Genomic DNA, 15,881 nt, shown 5'->3' with positions numbered 1-15,881 from the left:
TCCATACTAATACAAACTAGACACTTCAAAATATCAATAAATATAAAAAAATTAACAAATGCTAACTTGCTCAAATGTTATAGTATTTCTTGTTTATGCAGCCGGAATTACCCCGCTTTCCCCTACATATTATAAGAAGTCAGTTACCTAAAGCTCTTTGTACAATAAACAGATCTATGTGTTAAACATTTTACTTACCATAACAACAAATTTTACGATCCTATTTAGTAATTTTTGCGTTTGCTCAATACATGTATTATTCTTTATTTTATCATCTATTTCTCTATCTAATCCGTGCTTTTTTTCACGGAAAGCAAGTAGCAGATAGAAGCGTAATATGACTTCTTTTTGAAAGCGGTATTTGGATAAAGTACTTGTTTATCTTGTGTTCCTTCACGATAATTAATTATTTTGGCGCTCTTTTTCTACATACGATTGCACAGAAAAGACTAAAACGGTCATTCTCATAATCAGTAAACAATTCAAAAAGATAAAATTGCTGTACCACGGACGAAAAGTGTTGTAAATCAGAAACAAAATTCATATTTACTTCAAAAACTTATGAAAATATCTGCTCTATTATTGGAAAGGATAATTGTGATACAAAATATTTATACCTGTTGTTTAAAAGATGGAGTCGTGTAGAAATAGAATATGAATGCTCACAAAATAAGGAATATTATTAAAATTTATTATTGTAAATTCAATATGAAGTAATAGTAAACTATGGTACGAGGGTTGGCTTGGTAAATCTTCTTTTGAATTTGCTTTAGGCTGTGTATATTGCATATTATTATATATATATATAATATATATATATTATATAATAATATGCAATATACAAAGCCTAAAGCAAATTCATATATATATATATATATATATATATATATATATATACACAGGGTGGGGTATAATTCGTGGTAGAATCGCAAAATGGTCGATGCTATATGTAAAAATAAGTCGAAAATGTCGAATAAAATCTTTCTGTGCTTCATTTTAGACCCAACCAATGCTGCAGATTTGTCTATACAATTTGACTGATGTGCCTGTCTATTACGTGCTACTACCACTTGCACACTAATACCCCCATGTATGGATGGAAGTCGAATACAAATAATAGAACAATCTTTTAGAGATTGTTAGTTCTTTATTATCTTAAAAAATTTAATATTAAAGATACTATAGAGAATACTAATAGTAAAAAGAAAGTCTACAAAAAGAACAGTTGAAAATCGTCTGCAAACTAAAAGGAAAATTTGTACAAGAATCTGAAAGATTAAGAAATGAAAATACATTCATATTTTTCATTCATTCCTCGTTAATTTACGAAACAGATATTTTCAATCATTTTCGAACACAATAAAAAAATTAATATTTTACACAAATACAGTGATCTATTTTCTTTACCCTGACCATCATGTTTACAAATGAAGACCACAGGGGAAAAACATGATACGTCACATTTTCCGTTTCTTATAGGGGAGCAATTTCAAAGTGCAAAACGCGCTCAACCGATCCCATGTTACCAAAACTGTGTTTTTATTTGGTTTAGGGATTAAATGTGTGTTTATTACCCCTTTAAACATTTCGAAAATATTGATTGTCCTAACATTCTTTATGCCATTGGCTTTTCACAAACTTGGTGGACTATCAGTTTTTTCCCCTGTTAATAATTATTTTTTCAAATAAAAATCTCTTCTTAGGTTACCCTTAAATTGTCATTCAACTTCTCCAATCGATTCAAACTCTTCCAATGGCTGAATATTTAATATCAAGTTTTCAAATTATTCCCCTGTTTCATTTGGTCTTGCCATGCTATTTTCCTGCACCTACACCTATTTTAAAAAGACTAATATCTTTGAACTTAAAAGATTGTTCCCCTTTTCAACTACCTCATATTAAAGTACTTCCTTTTAGCCACCAGATGGCCTGAAAATCAGAAAGTCAACAAAGCTGGACTTACCATGCTTTTCCTTTGTATTCCTCAAATGCAAACATAGCAGCAGAAATATAAAATAACAGGTAGTCAAATTTCTACAGGCAGAGCCATCTTTATTTCTTTTGTACCACGCATTGCGCTCCCTCCTGTGTATATTCAAATGATATGTAGCGATGTATTGATGATATTGATGACGATGGCGATGACTGATGACCGTTCTTATGTGGGTGATTCTAGTGGGGCCTGTGTTCGGGGGCCGATGCGGCGCGGAGGCGCTCGGTCTGGGGTTAGGGCTGTCGCTGGGCCCAGCCTACAGGTTCGCTCTGCCCCCGGGACTCGCTGCCAAGACCACCCGCTGCCTTGTATTCGACCAAGGTAGGCCTACCAGCCATCTTCATTACCGCTACTTACCATCTCAGATAGAACAGATTTGCTCGACAAGCATTCACGCACTCCGAGCATGGTGCGTCTTCCTGTGATTCCCCCGTTCAACGTTTAACGGCTAACGTGGCGTCACATATTGTAATTTACCAGAAACATAAATAAGCCTCTACTCCTGCTGTATCGCCGATTACGATTCTGAAATAAACGATAGTCCTAGGACAAGTGTTTGTTTAGTAATGTGCGGCCCTAATCTGCATCAAACGCTACTGTTCGTAGGAATTAGTCGACCCGATTGTATTTCATACGCGTAATAGTTCTTGATGTTGATTCTAAGTACAGTAGTAGCTGGTTATGCTTTGAGTAAAAATTATCCCGTCTAAATAATTGAAGGGATACGCTGTTGCGTGCTTATCGGAGAACAGTCCTTTAATGTTTTCTTCAGTGAATTATTTAATACTCCTTTTGCTGTGACTTGAATTACTATTATACTGGCGAGGAGTGAATATTCCAAGTAGACAGAAAAGAAAATAAATGTTCTATCTGGGAATGACAAGATGTATGAATGACTAGCACTCTTTTAACAAAACTACGCATTATTAATATGTGACATGAACATTTATTTTAATAAAGTTTGCACTCATACTTTTAACAGTCAATGTACATCCATTATTTAATACCATAAACAAAGCATAAGCTTACATGTCGGAACAATTTATTATTAATAAGATTCCGGATTATTTGACGAGTCATTGATTACAAGTAATTCGTTCATCGCTATACTTCACTTATAGAAACCGTGGTATCTCTATCAAAATCACAAAAATTACCCGGCAAAAGTGCTGATACACGGTGACTTTAATAAGGAATAATGTTAAGTCTATAGATTGATGTTTTACTAAAGAGCATGCAGCATTTGCTATGCACCATTGAAAAAGTCTCGTTAAGAGAAATCAGATGGCTCCATGTTTATCCTGGAATGATAAATCACGGAAAACATTTTCAAAGATAGACTGAAAGCTTGTAATTTCGAGATTGCTGTCAGAGGAAACTGTAGCAGCATACTCTGATGTATGTGGAGAGTCTTCTGAGTCACACTCAACTGGAACGCCTTGATGTCCTTGACGCTGAACCCGTCAAATGTGATTTCGCCACTCACCACAGGTGCATTGTAACGAGACCACATTTGGCGCCTTGATTTTTTAGGGTATCATTAATGTACTTAAGGGGGAAGCCCTATTTAGGACGCTAGAAATAAGGCGATCCTTGGGAATTTTTTTCTAAGAAACTGTTCAGCGGATCTTTTCAAAACTTTCAGGATATTTTAGTTCTCATTCAAACAATAAAAATTAATTTTTTCGTTAAAAAGTGTTCGGTAGAAATGGAGATATAGGAACACGTTTGTTAGGACTTGTGCGCCGGAGTTGCAAATTTGCGATTCTAATGATGGTCCAAATTCTTCCCTGAAATAAAAAAAAACAAGGTTTTTCTTATTTCTAGTATAATTATATTGTCGATGGACCTATAACTATCATAAATAAATTGAATTGAACAAGTCTTTTTCCATAAATAGTACGAAATATCTTGGAGCAGAATCGTAACTTTTTCTTTCAAGTCCGACGAATTTGCCAACTTTTAACTTTTTTCCCGTTTCTTAGGTTCATCGACAATTTAATTGTACTAGAAATAAGAAAATCCTTGGTTTTTAATTTCAGGGAAGAATTGGGGCCACCATTACAATCGCAAATTTGCAACTCCGGCGCGCGAGTCCTAACGAACGTGTTCCTATATCTCCATTTCTACCGAACACTTTGTAACGAAAAAATTAATTTTTATTGTTGGAATGTGAACTAAAATAACCTGAAAGTTTGGAAAAGATCCGCTTAACAGTTTCTCAGAAAAAAATTCCCAAGGATCACCTTATTTCTAGCGTCCTAAATAGGGCTCCCCTTAAGGGGACTAGGCAGTCAGATCTCTCGAAAATCAAGTATTTTTTGCGAATTAATTACAAGGAAATGAATACAAATTGTGACTAGTACTTTTGGATAATGTTAGTTCATACTATAAACAGTGAAAAAAAAATTATTTGAATAATATATTCATGTGTATGACAGCGCTGCAAGGCCAGATATATAATGATATAAATTGAATTGTGAAATATTCTCTGAAATTGATACAATGCCCTGACCCCCATTCTGCCCTGAACCTATTGAAAAAGATAAAAGATCAAAATTATGAAAATGGCGGCTGCAAAACGGCAAATTTTAAAGAAACTTGATTTTTCGCCAGGGAAAAGAGACATTTTATTTTTTTTTTTGCCAAAACAGAAGTTTTCACAGACTTACGCGTAGGTTCAGGTCGTAACTAGAGATGTTTCACATATGCTGATTTTTTTTTTTAAATTGACTTGTACCTCCGCTTTTTCGCAATCAATGCAAAACGAAGAGGAAATATGATTCCGAGAAAAACGCGTTTAAAGTTTCGAAAGAGGAATTAGTCTACCTGCGTGCGCGCAGAAACGGTTTATGACGCGCTCGACCTTTTCGGCTGTAAAATCCTTAATTTTGCGAATTTTACCATCAACCAAACGGCATTTTACTCGGGAAGGATGGTACTTTCGAAAAATACAACAAAAAATCGAGTTTCTGACTGCCTAGCCCCTTTAAGGGGGGAATCCTATTCTTTGAGCTAAAAGCATAGCAACATTTGGGATTTTTTTTTTTAAGAAATCAGCGATTCGATTCATCTGAAATTTAGACCATGTTTTGATGCATCTTTGAAGCAGCTGCAGTTTTTTTATTATTAATTTTTAACCATAAATATAATCGTTACGCATGATCGACCATCACACCGCGAAAAATTCGCCGGCCGTTGGTGTGCATGATATTTATCTACCAGGTAATCTAAAACAGAAAAATGAAACGGCGTTTTACTTTATACATATGTAGCTTGAAATTGATGAACCAGCAAAAAACAAAAAAAATTATTGAGCTGTGTAGAGAGTTTTCAAACTGAAAGGTCTGAACCTTTAATCTTTGCAATCCAATTTTACGCCAATTTTCTTATATAACAAAAGAAGTATAAAACTTAGCGATATTCTGGTTCACCCAATTGAAGCTACATATGTACAAAGTAAAACGCCGTTTCATTTTTCTGTTTCAGATTACCTGGAAGGTAAATATCATGCACACAAGCGGACAACGAGTTTTGCGCGGCGTGACGCACAACTCCTATATTTATTATTAAAAATGAATAAAAAAAAATGCAACTTCTTCATGGATGCATAAAAACATGGTCCAAATTTCAGATGAATCGAAATGCTAGTTTCTTAAAAAAAAATCCTAAATATTGCTATGTTTTCAGCCCATAAAATAGGATTCCCCCTTAACCCGTCAAATGTGACCATATTTGGCGCCTTCATATTTTAGGATACCATTGATGTCCCACTTAAGGGTGCCTCCGACGTACATATACTCACCTATATGGGAATTTGTTACCCCTCCCTTTATCTTGAAACTTGGAATTACAAACTAAATAAAAGTCTATTTTTAAAGACGACAATTTTAACGAAAGTTTAACAAGGTTGTATAGCAGTCATAACATGTTCTTTAATCTAAAATCACTCCATAGACTTGACATTGTTATCTTTGAACACAACGGTAATATGGCATCACAGGATAAGATTAGACACAAATTTCCTACGAAATAGGTACATGCTTCTTTGAGTAATAACAACCCTACTGGTTGCAACAATGAAACCCGAAGCAGGAGTAAACTTGAATAGTCATTTTAAACAATGTTGAAGTAGGGAATAAAACAAATACTGCGTTAATGTGTGATTTATGATCGATTGGACGAATGTCATCGGTTCAAATTGTATCAGAATTTATACCAGACACTTTTGAAGGACATTTGATCTCATTATCTTAACGATATGTTGGCACTTGGTACCAAGGTATCGATCGTACTGTTCATTTGAGGAATTCTCAGCGCTTAGAGTGTCCATCGATTCCCAAAATCCAACTGCAACATCGACTTGCGCGTTTGCACGGACTAAGCCAACGAGCTATACTCATCTTCGTGTCCACAAATCTAACCAAGCCGATTGTAAATGGGCTTGCGCTTTTGTCAGGCGACTCTAGGTTGGTTTACGCCGGTAATGTATGTGGCTGTATAGGATTAGGACTAAGCACTTGCGACCATTCTAAAAATTCATACGGTCTGGTTAACGCTACGATAACACGAATTTTCACGCAATATTGTGAAGATTCTATATATTAATAGTTACTGTACTTTATTACAAAGTTACGCTACACGAGCCTCGCTCGTATAATATTAACTGGCGAAATGTATATAAGAGCTTAGCACAAATATCTCTCGATTTCATATTATGTAACTAATCATTTATTACAATTTAAGGGGTCGGAAAGACTTGGTAGTATGGATAATATGGAAATAAAATATCAATAGACGATATAGTAATAAAAAGTAAAATTAAACTGCAGCGTGATAAAAAATAGCCTTTCATAATAGAGATTTTGAGGTTGCTAACTTTCATTCGTTCACAAGTACTTTCATAAAATTATGTTTTCAATAAATATTTACAGAATTTAAAATAATGGAAGTCGCTGTTGGCCCTTCGTATTCAGATTATGAATATTTTTAATATTGCTGTTAGGAAAAGAGAAATAAAAATAATAATAATAATAATAAATCGACTTTATTCACCACAAATTACATAAATTATGTGATAAGTACCTGCTGTTTTGCAACCTAACTCCAAAATATTATCCGTCAGAAATAAAGCTAGCGAAACAACAGTAGAGCGAGAGAGAGAACCGCAAGACAAGGGGAGTTACGGATAGTGGACGAGAATAAAAGAACGGGCAGCGCATTTAAAAGCGGGGATAGAGGACAGAGAACGAATTTCCAAAGGAAGAGAATTATAGTAACAGCAGGATAAATAGGAGAAAGATCCCGTAAATTTGACCGTACGATGAGCAGGCACATACAGGTCAGCACCACGCCTAGTAGATGCTGCATAAGCAGCGTGCTGAGAAGAGTTACTGCATAGTAATTCACTTAGATAGGTGTCTCAGATTCCAGAGCCTTTTGTACGATGCAGCACAGGTGGAGGATCCACCGCTGTCTGACATTGAGCCAGCCGGAGCTAAGAAAACACGGCGAAATATGATCAAACTTACGGACATTATAGGAATAACGAAGACATACCAATTCTGGATACGTTGAACTATAGACGAGAGACGAGTAGAGAGACAAGGGCCGTGCACGACATCGGCGTAGTCAAGAAGAGAAATAACAAGTGACTGACATAGCGAGAGCTTGGTGTGGGTAGACAGAATGCGACGAGAAGGATACAGGAACCGGAGACGAGCAAAAGCAGAAAGACACAAGACAGCTACATGCTGATCAAAAGACCACTGAGGATCTAGGGTAACACCGAGAATTTTGACGGTAGGTTGCACAGAAAGAGATGCAGAGCTCCAGGAAATAACAAAAGAAGACAGCTGTTGACGCAGAGCGGGAGAGCCCACCACTAATAAAGATGATTTAGCGGGATTTAACTGCAAACCGTGAGAGTCAGCCCAAACTGTGAGGCATAGCAGGTCGGTAGCCATCTCACGTTTAGCAGAATCAGCCCCGCCAATATCAAAATCCTTAACCAGCTGAGTGTCATCCGCGTACATATAAACCCGGCAATTGCGACAGACCGAGGGCAGATCCCTTACGTAAATACCAAATAGCAGTGGCCCAAGTACTGAGCCTTGAGTTACTCCATGTTTAACCGCGCGAATAGATGAGACCGTAGGCATGAACTGGTTAAGCATAACCTGCTGAGTGCGAGAAGAGAGATACGATTCTAGGAAAGACATTGTCACGTCTTGTGATACTGGGGGATTAACCAAACATACATGTAACTTTAGTGAATATTTTATATGATTATAAGATTACAAAGTCTATCATATCGCGTACCCACACGTTACGCGTAAACACCGGCTGTGAACTGCCTGTTCTCGTGTCCCCACCCTAACGTACCCCGACACCGTGCGAGCACCGTGAATACACCACAGACATCTTTCACAAAGCAAGAAAAAAATTGTTTAATAATACGAAACAACATTTCTAACACAGTGGCTGTCACATGAAATTTTGTACTAATCCAGCACACGTTTTTAATCGTCTCTTTTGTGGCACTAATAATTAGTTTGACTAACCTAGAACTTTCCTCGATGTACCTTTGTGTACGTCCATCGCCCAGCGAATCTGTCTCTTGCTTATTGTCAGGGAAACGTGGCTTTCAATGCGTGAAAAAAATTGTATGCTGTTACTATAATAATTTTTAGAAGCGATCCAGGTTGCGAGCGCATATCCTAAGCGAGCATGAAAAAAATTCCACCCTAGTTCGAAACACATTGTTCCGCATGCAAATTCCTCTGCTGCAAAAGCTTCTAAATTATGCATTCGACGATTTCACGCCAAGATGCAGATGACTCGCCTATGAGGACGGAATTTCGAAGGCAAGAACAGTGACTCGTTTCAAGCGTTCTCATTCTCCTCGATCATCGTTGCGCTGAAACGACGCCAGCCTTACCAGAACGGAGGTATTATTTTTCATAAACGCGGCGTAAATGGTCGTTTCACGTGATTGCATGGATCCTACGAGATGAACGCGTTGCCGGTTTCAGTCTAGTTGAAACGGAGAGGGTAGTTTTGACTATCCCCAAAAAGTCTCCTCTCTTTTCTATCTAATATCGTCGTGAATGTGTTACTACACACCCGAGAAATCGACAAACGTAGATGCAACTGCAATAACCGAAATATGAAATAGAGGGTTTATCGGTTTTAAAAAACCGGGTTTGACAACCGGTTTTTATTTATAAATTTGTAAAATTCGAAAACCGGTTTAAATTTAAAGAATCAGTTTTATATACTATACTAAATATGCAGAAATGAATTAATTATTTATTTAAAAACGTTAACATTTTGACTTGAAATCGCCTCGGACACAAGCATATTGTAATAGGTAACAGTTTACTGTAAAACTACTATCCATGAGTTTATATTTTCAGAAAAAAATACTAAATGGAATAAAGATTTATAATTGGGTACCACCTTTTAAAAGATTTATATTTTGTACGGATTTTAGTTATTATAATTGTTTACATTGGTTCTTTATAGATAGAGTATATTTTATTTTGTTATATATTTTTAAATTCCATAATATTAAGCAAACTGAAAATTTTAAAAATAAATACATGTATTTATTTACTATTTTAATTATATTTTTTGTAAAAATTCGTAAACCGGTTTAACCGGTTTTTGGGAATAGTGGAATTCGAAAGCCGGTTTTTTTTCAAAAGTCGGTTTTTGTATAAACCCTAATGAAATATGATGGATAGGCATATTTCGATCCGGTACAAAAATCCAAAAACAGCGAATAATGTCAGAGCCACATGCAAGGCAGTCCTATTTTTCAGTTTACACGAGATGTTTTCGGTAAGTGTTACACGCCGATTTTTAGGAAATTTTGCACAATTATTCGCTGATCCAATATACAAATTTCTACTTTTCCACTTTAAGGGGCCATTTTCGTGTAACTAATGTTCCTTCTCGAGAAATTTTATAATTGCTAATTTCTTATTTCTCGAGAAACTTAAGGCTAGGAAAAATATTATAAATCTCATTTATTTTCGTAAATGAATGTATTACTAGTTAATCGCGAACATATAAACACATCTACAATTTATAATACATCTTATTAATAACATTAGAACCTATATGAATTCCAATAGAAAATCACAGTACAGAAGATTCGATATTATTAACTGCTGAAGGTGCTCGTAAATTCTTATTTAAAAATTTAGAAAAATTGTATACTGGATTAAGTACCCAATGAGTTTCTTGTGGCCATTCAAGAAGAAATATTGAAAAGAGGAGATAAGACTATTGTATCCCGTATAAAATTTTTTCATGATCCAGAATTTCTTCTAAAAGTGTCAAAAGACGCATTTTTTCATTTAACAGCCAAGATATAGATATAATAAAATGTCAAAATATAACAGTAACAGATTTTGCCACAAAAAAGAAATAGATTCGCTGATGCTACATTAGACGCATTGTGCTATTTAAAAAATAAATTTTAAAACCAAAAAGTAATGTTTCGCTTTGTACAAATTTTGTATTAAATAAATAAATTTACCAACTATATTTAATATCTATTTTTCATTTACACAAGTTTTGTATAACTTAGACAGGAATAATCATTTAGTTAAAGTTTCCTTGTGTTTTTGATAAATATTATCAACATTTTCCAAAAATATAATTTTTGGAAATATGATCTCATTTCTGATTTCTCGAGAAACAAAAAATATGGAGGAATCAGGAACACTACGTGTAACAGCCCCAAAAGTACATAACTGATATTTATGATTTTTATTTAATTTTTTTTTATATATTGAATTAAATTCCTTTGGTATATAAAGAGGCATCTCTGAACTTGTAGAATTTTGTTTTATGTCGATCTTTATTATTTATTAATTATTGTGGAATCTTGTTATTCTCTTCGACGATGTAACTCCTGCTGACGTAACGTGTAGCACCTGTCACAGTCATCTGATTGCAAGAATAAGAAAAATTTCTTAAAGTTAGATAATTTACGCTGGGATTGAACCTATTTTAAAGAGAAAGACATGAAAAATTGAAAAATGTACAGCGTTTGAAAGCAAAAGTAACTTCTTTCCTTTGATAAATTTACTTTATATCGATGAAAAAAGTATGATAAATAAAACCGAAATAAAAATTTTAGGAACATTCGACTTTGTAAGAAACGACTTGCACGCAATGTCGTGAATCAATCGTATGATTTTGATTTTCGTCAAAGCAGCTTCTTTTCAACCAGTTGCATTCACGATGTTGAGTAGTTCGGATAACGTAGACGTTGCATTTGCGTACTGGTACACCAAAAACAAATAAAATTGAAGGCGAAAATGGTGGATTCATCCACTTATAAGTAAAAACAATAATAGGCGAGCATTTATACTAGCGAAAGGATTAGAAAAGGAAGAGAAGAATTATCATTTTACAGAAACTTAGAAAACTTTTTATCGAATTAGTGAAAACAATTCGATCTTCAACACTTATGCTTATTCAATTTTTTTTATACAAAAAGAGTACAAATTATAGAATAAGCATAAGTGTTGAAGATAGCTTACTAATTACATTAAGGTAAATGTTTTATAAAATTCTTATTAGGAATTTTATTTCAAATACATCCAGAGTATTGTGTTCAAAATTGTATGGCAGAATTAATTTAATGTTGGAGATTATTAGTGAAAGCCGTTGGCAATTGTAACTTAGTTGTTAATATCGAATGATGAATCTCTCGGTGTGTATACATGAAATGATTTCGAATCTATTGTTTGCATTGGAATTACAGGCAGGTCTGCTTTCTGAAATTTCATCAATTAGTGCGACCACTTTTCTCCTAAAAAACACGCATTTGTTTATCCTTCATTATGCGTAGCTCAGGAAGTAAACTCAATAAGAATGATTTCTTGCGTCATTTTCCTTGCTTTCCCGAAGTTTACAAAAGTCAATGAACGTTTAGTTCGCACCAGACAATTCTTGTCTTTTTTTCTCACCCCCTCCGCTATCAGTACCTTTTTTAAATAAAATGCTTTTGCTCGGAACATGATTCCTTGATCGAGGTTCATCCTCCATATTTAATTCGTGATTATCGTTACCTGTTTAGTACTCGAACTTTCATTAGTGAAAGAAGCTGGGGTGGTAAATTGACAGGCTTTAAAAATGGAATAACAAACTGCATTATATCATTTAAATACTGTGATTTTTTCCTTTATCCGCCACGAGCACCTAGTTGTAAGTGCCTAGTTGTGAACAGTCCTTAAATTTCTCCAATTTTTCCTTGCATTTTGAAATTGAAACAGACAAATGCTGTCGCTCCATTATTTTGCATGTCGCGCAGCCGATAGTATTGTGGTCTCAGATATTTGGCTACTTGGTGCTCTTTTTCTTCACTTTCATTTTATTTTGCCCGTGGAAATAATAACATTGGAAGAATCATCCCACAAAATTCTATCGTAATTTGCAATTGTTTACGTAAAAAATATATGCCAATAGCGGATAAAAACCGTTGAAAAGAAATATCAGAACGGTTTCAAGAGCTTTGGAATCTCCCAAATTGTGTGGGAGCAATTGATGGGAAACATTCGAATATAAAAACTGTTCGGAAGTGGATCAGAAGACTTTAATTATAAAGGCTTTCATTCATTGGTATTACTGGCTGATGCTGATGGAAATTTTATTATGATAGATACTGGATATTCCAGTAGAAATACAGACGGTGGGATTTTTAAAGCATCAAGAATGGATTATTGGCTACAAAGAGAAGGATTAGATTTTCCTGATCCTCAGTCATTACCATTGCACGATATTGAAGCGAAATTTCCATATTATTTTGTGGCTGACGAGGCATGTACATTACAAAGATATCTCATGAGACCATTTGCAAAGAGAAGATTGAACCACAGAATTGGAGTTTTTAATTATAGACTAAGTATAGCTCGAAAAACTGTTGAATATGCTTTTGATACGATGACCCAAAAATTCCAGGCTTTACTGATTGCAATTCGGTGTAAAAATGAAAAATCAATAAATAACATAGATACTGCCTGTATTCTGCACAACTTTATTCGCAAAAGAGAAGGGAACCCATACGTGGTTCACGATGATAGAGAAGAAGATAATTTCGAAGAAACACTTTTCTATTTACAGAAAGACGACAACACAATTGATGATGCGTCAAATGCCCCAAAATTAGGCGATTATTTATCTGATGATTTTCTGGACTCGCGAGTAGCTCTTGGCAATGGAAAAATTGTACAAATGTATACCGGTTAATACATAAATGATTGAATAATTTATTTGTACTACAGTGAGTGACCAAATTATTATACTCAAAACATTTTCGTCAATTTTTGGGATCAGGCTGAAATGGACTTAATACGATTAAAAAATATATCTTAAATTGGAAACTAAAGGTTGTGAAAGGAAACTTTCTTAGCTTTCCAAAACACTCATGAAAATTCGTCTACGATCATGAGTTCGCACGTTAGAGGTGTTCAAAGTGAAAACTACCTTTTTGCTTTGGTCGCGAATAACTCGGTCAATAAAAATCATACAACAAAACTAAAAAAAAGTGAAATTAAGGAGGAATGTTTGCTCTATAAGAGCTCTTAGTTGGATTTATCGAAAAAAAACTTTTTTGGCCCGTGCATACGTTCAAACTTGGCCAGAATTTCTGAAACTTTGTTCCCTGCGCTTCATCTTGATAAAACAGTATTAAAACAGATGAAAAAGTTGAGTTCTTGGTTCAAAAACTAGAAACTTCAAGCGTTAAAATGCGTTTTTAAATATTTTTTGCGACTATTTTTCGCAAAGATACAGCCATTCCATCGCTTAAACTTACAAAATTTCAAACCTTTTTGTTTGAGTAAGTAGTATAGTAAAGAGAATTCTAACCTAAATTTGAGTTTTGCGTTCAATACACGTTCAGAGTGGTACGATAGACGTTCAATACATGTTCAGAGTGGTACGATAGACGTTCAATACACGTTCAGAGTGGTACGATAGACGTTCAATACATCTATGGTGCCAGTACCACTCTGAATGTGCATTGAACGTCTATCGTACCACTTTCAACGTGTATTGAACGTGTATCGTACAACACTGAACGTGTATTAAACGTGTATCGTACCACACTGAACGTGTATTAAACGTCTATCGTACCACTCTGAACGTGTATTGAACGTCTATCGTACCACTCTGAACGTGTATTGAACGCAAAACTCAAATTTGGGTTAGAACTCTCTTTACTATACTACTTGAATATAATAATTTGGCCATCCACTGTATGTCTATATTAAACAAGAAAATATAAACAGAAACTTGCCTTCGTTAACTTCAAATCGATACTTCGACCCATACATTTTCTGTTATATATTTCCGAGAATATTCCATCAATTTATAATTGTACAAACACTGATACTTTTCTCAAAATTCTTATTCCGCATTATTATAATTTTAACAAGCCAACTAATGGTTAAAAACATCACACAACAGTTGCCTAGAAACTGATATGTACAATAGCAGTGCGATTGGTTGCTGATTCGTTCAATTCGGATCGAATTGCAGTTATTTTGGTGGCCGAGATTTGAATTAAAAACGTCTGTCCAATTCGTATACAACTGAACAGTAACTATGCGGATGTAATACTTTGATCGGTTGAGTTGCAGTTGCGTTGTGTCGGTGGTCGAACAACCTAAGTTTTAATCTTTCAAGGAAACATTTGAAGAATTTCCTGGAGTTATACCCACGACATTGCATGCAATTGGTTTTTTGCAAGGGAAGTTCGGTAACTTGAAAATTAAAAAAAAAATCTGACACTTCGCAGGAATGTCACTCGAGCGATAGTACTAATATCGAACCATTTCTTGATTCGGCGATGAAACGGTCTTAAGGGTGAAGACACCCCCTCGAAAATATAGTAAGTTTTCAGATTATCGTGAATATCTTTGAAACTGTAAAAGATATAAAAAATATATTAAATTCGAAATTCTATGGTTTTTTATGTCGTACAAAGGGGCGATGAAGAATTTGCGAAAAATATTATTCTTTTTTAAAATTGATCTCCACCACCCTTTTCTTCGATAATTCTTTATCACCATATTGTAGGATATCGAAAGCCATACAACTTTGAATCGAACTTGTTTTAGATATCTTTTACAGTTCGCAGATATTCACGGCAATATGAAAATTCACAATATCTTTGAGGGGGCTTCTTCACCCTTAGGACTGTTTTATTGCTGAATCAAAAAATGATTACGTTATTAGCGTCACTTGAGCTACATTTCTGCAAAGTTTCAGATCTTTTTGAATTTCCAAATTGCCGAACTTCCGTTGTTATTCAAATTGCAGCTGCGTTGCGACGGTAGGCGAACGGTTTACTTGTAATGCCATCTATTAATTTATAATCGAACGATATAACCTATGTTCGTCTGTCGTGTGCAATACTGTAACGAACCACTTGCTCGTTGATGCAGTAGAATGTAGATTAACCAAGGGGTCGTCCTTAAATTACGTAAGGGTAATTTCGGCGAATTCTTACCTCCTCCTTCCCCCAGTATAAGAATTCGTAAGATTTGATATTCCAACCCCCTCCTTACGTAATATTATTTACATTTCATTTTTTCAGTGATTAAAATTCTTTTAAAGCTTTATATCATTCATTGAACTCGATTCCGGGAAATTTAAACTTAAACTACTTTTCCAGAAGATTAATGATAAATGAATTGTATTTATTGAAAATTAGGTTAACAAATATTACGTAAGACGCTACCCAACTCCCCCCCGTGTAAGAAAATGTAAGAATTTCGGGACTCCCTCCACCTCCCCCCGCCCCCAAAAAAAGCCTTACGTGATTTAAGGATAACCCTCAACCAGCAAACTGCACTCTGAATTG

At 34.9% G+C, this 15,881-nt stretch overlaps 1 protein-coding gene across 3 annotated transcripts in view; it reads left to right on the top strand.

Annotated features, from left to right (window-relative positions):
* The window catches only part of LOC143375978 (E3 ubiquitin-protein ligase RNF220), a 508,099-nt gene that overhangs the window by 117,560 nt on the left and 374,658 nt on the right, over positions 1-15,881 (top strand). For 2 of the 3 annotated variants that reach the window (XM_076825730.1, XM_076825729.1), the window contains exon 4: positions 2,177-2,314. The exons of the other annotated variant lie outside the window; for it this stretch is intronic. In XM_076825730.1, the coding sequence (XP_076681845.1) occupies positions 2,177-2,314 (138 nt within the window). The remainder of the gene's footprint in view (positions 1-2,176; positions 2,315-15,881) is intronic. 3 annotated transcript variants of the gene reach the window in all.

Source organism: Andrena cerasifolii, chromosome 13 (assembly GCF_050908995.1).
Source record: "Andrena cerasifolii isolate SP2316 chromosome 13, iyAndCera1_principal, whole genome shotgun sequence".
In the NCBI taxonomy this organism is placed as follows: domain Eukaryota; kingdom Metazoa; phylum Arthropoda; class Insecta; order Hymenoptera; family Andrenidae; genus Andrena; species Andrena cerasifolii.
Note: the sequence above shows the minus strand (reverse complement) of the source record. Positions and strands in the feature narration are given on the sequence as shown.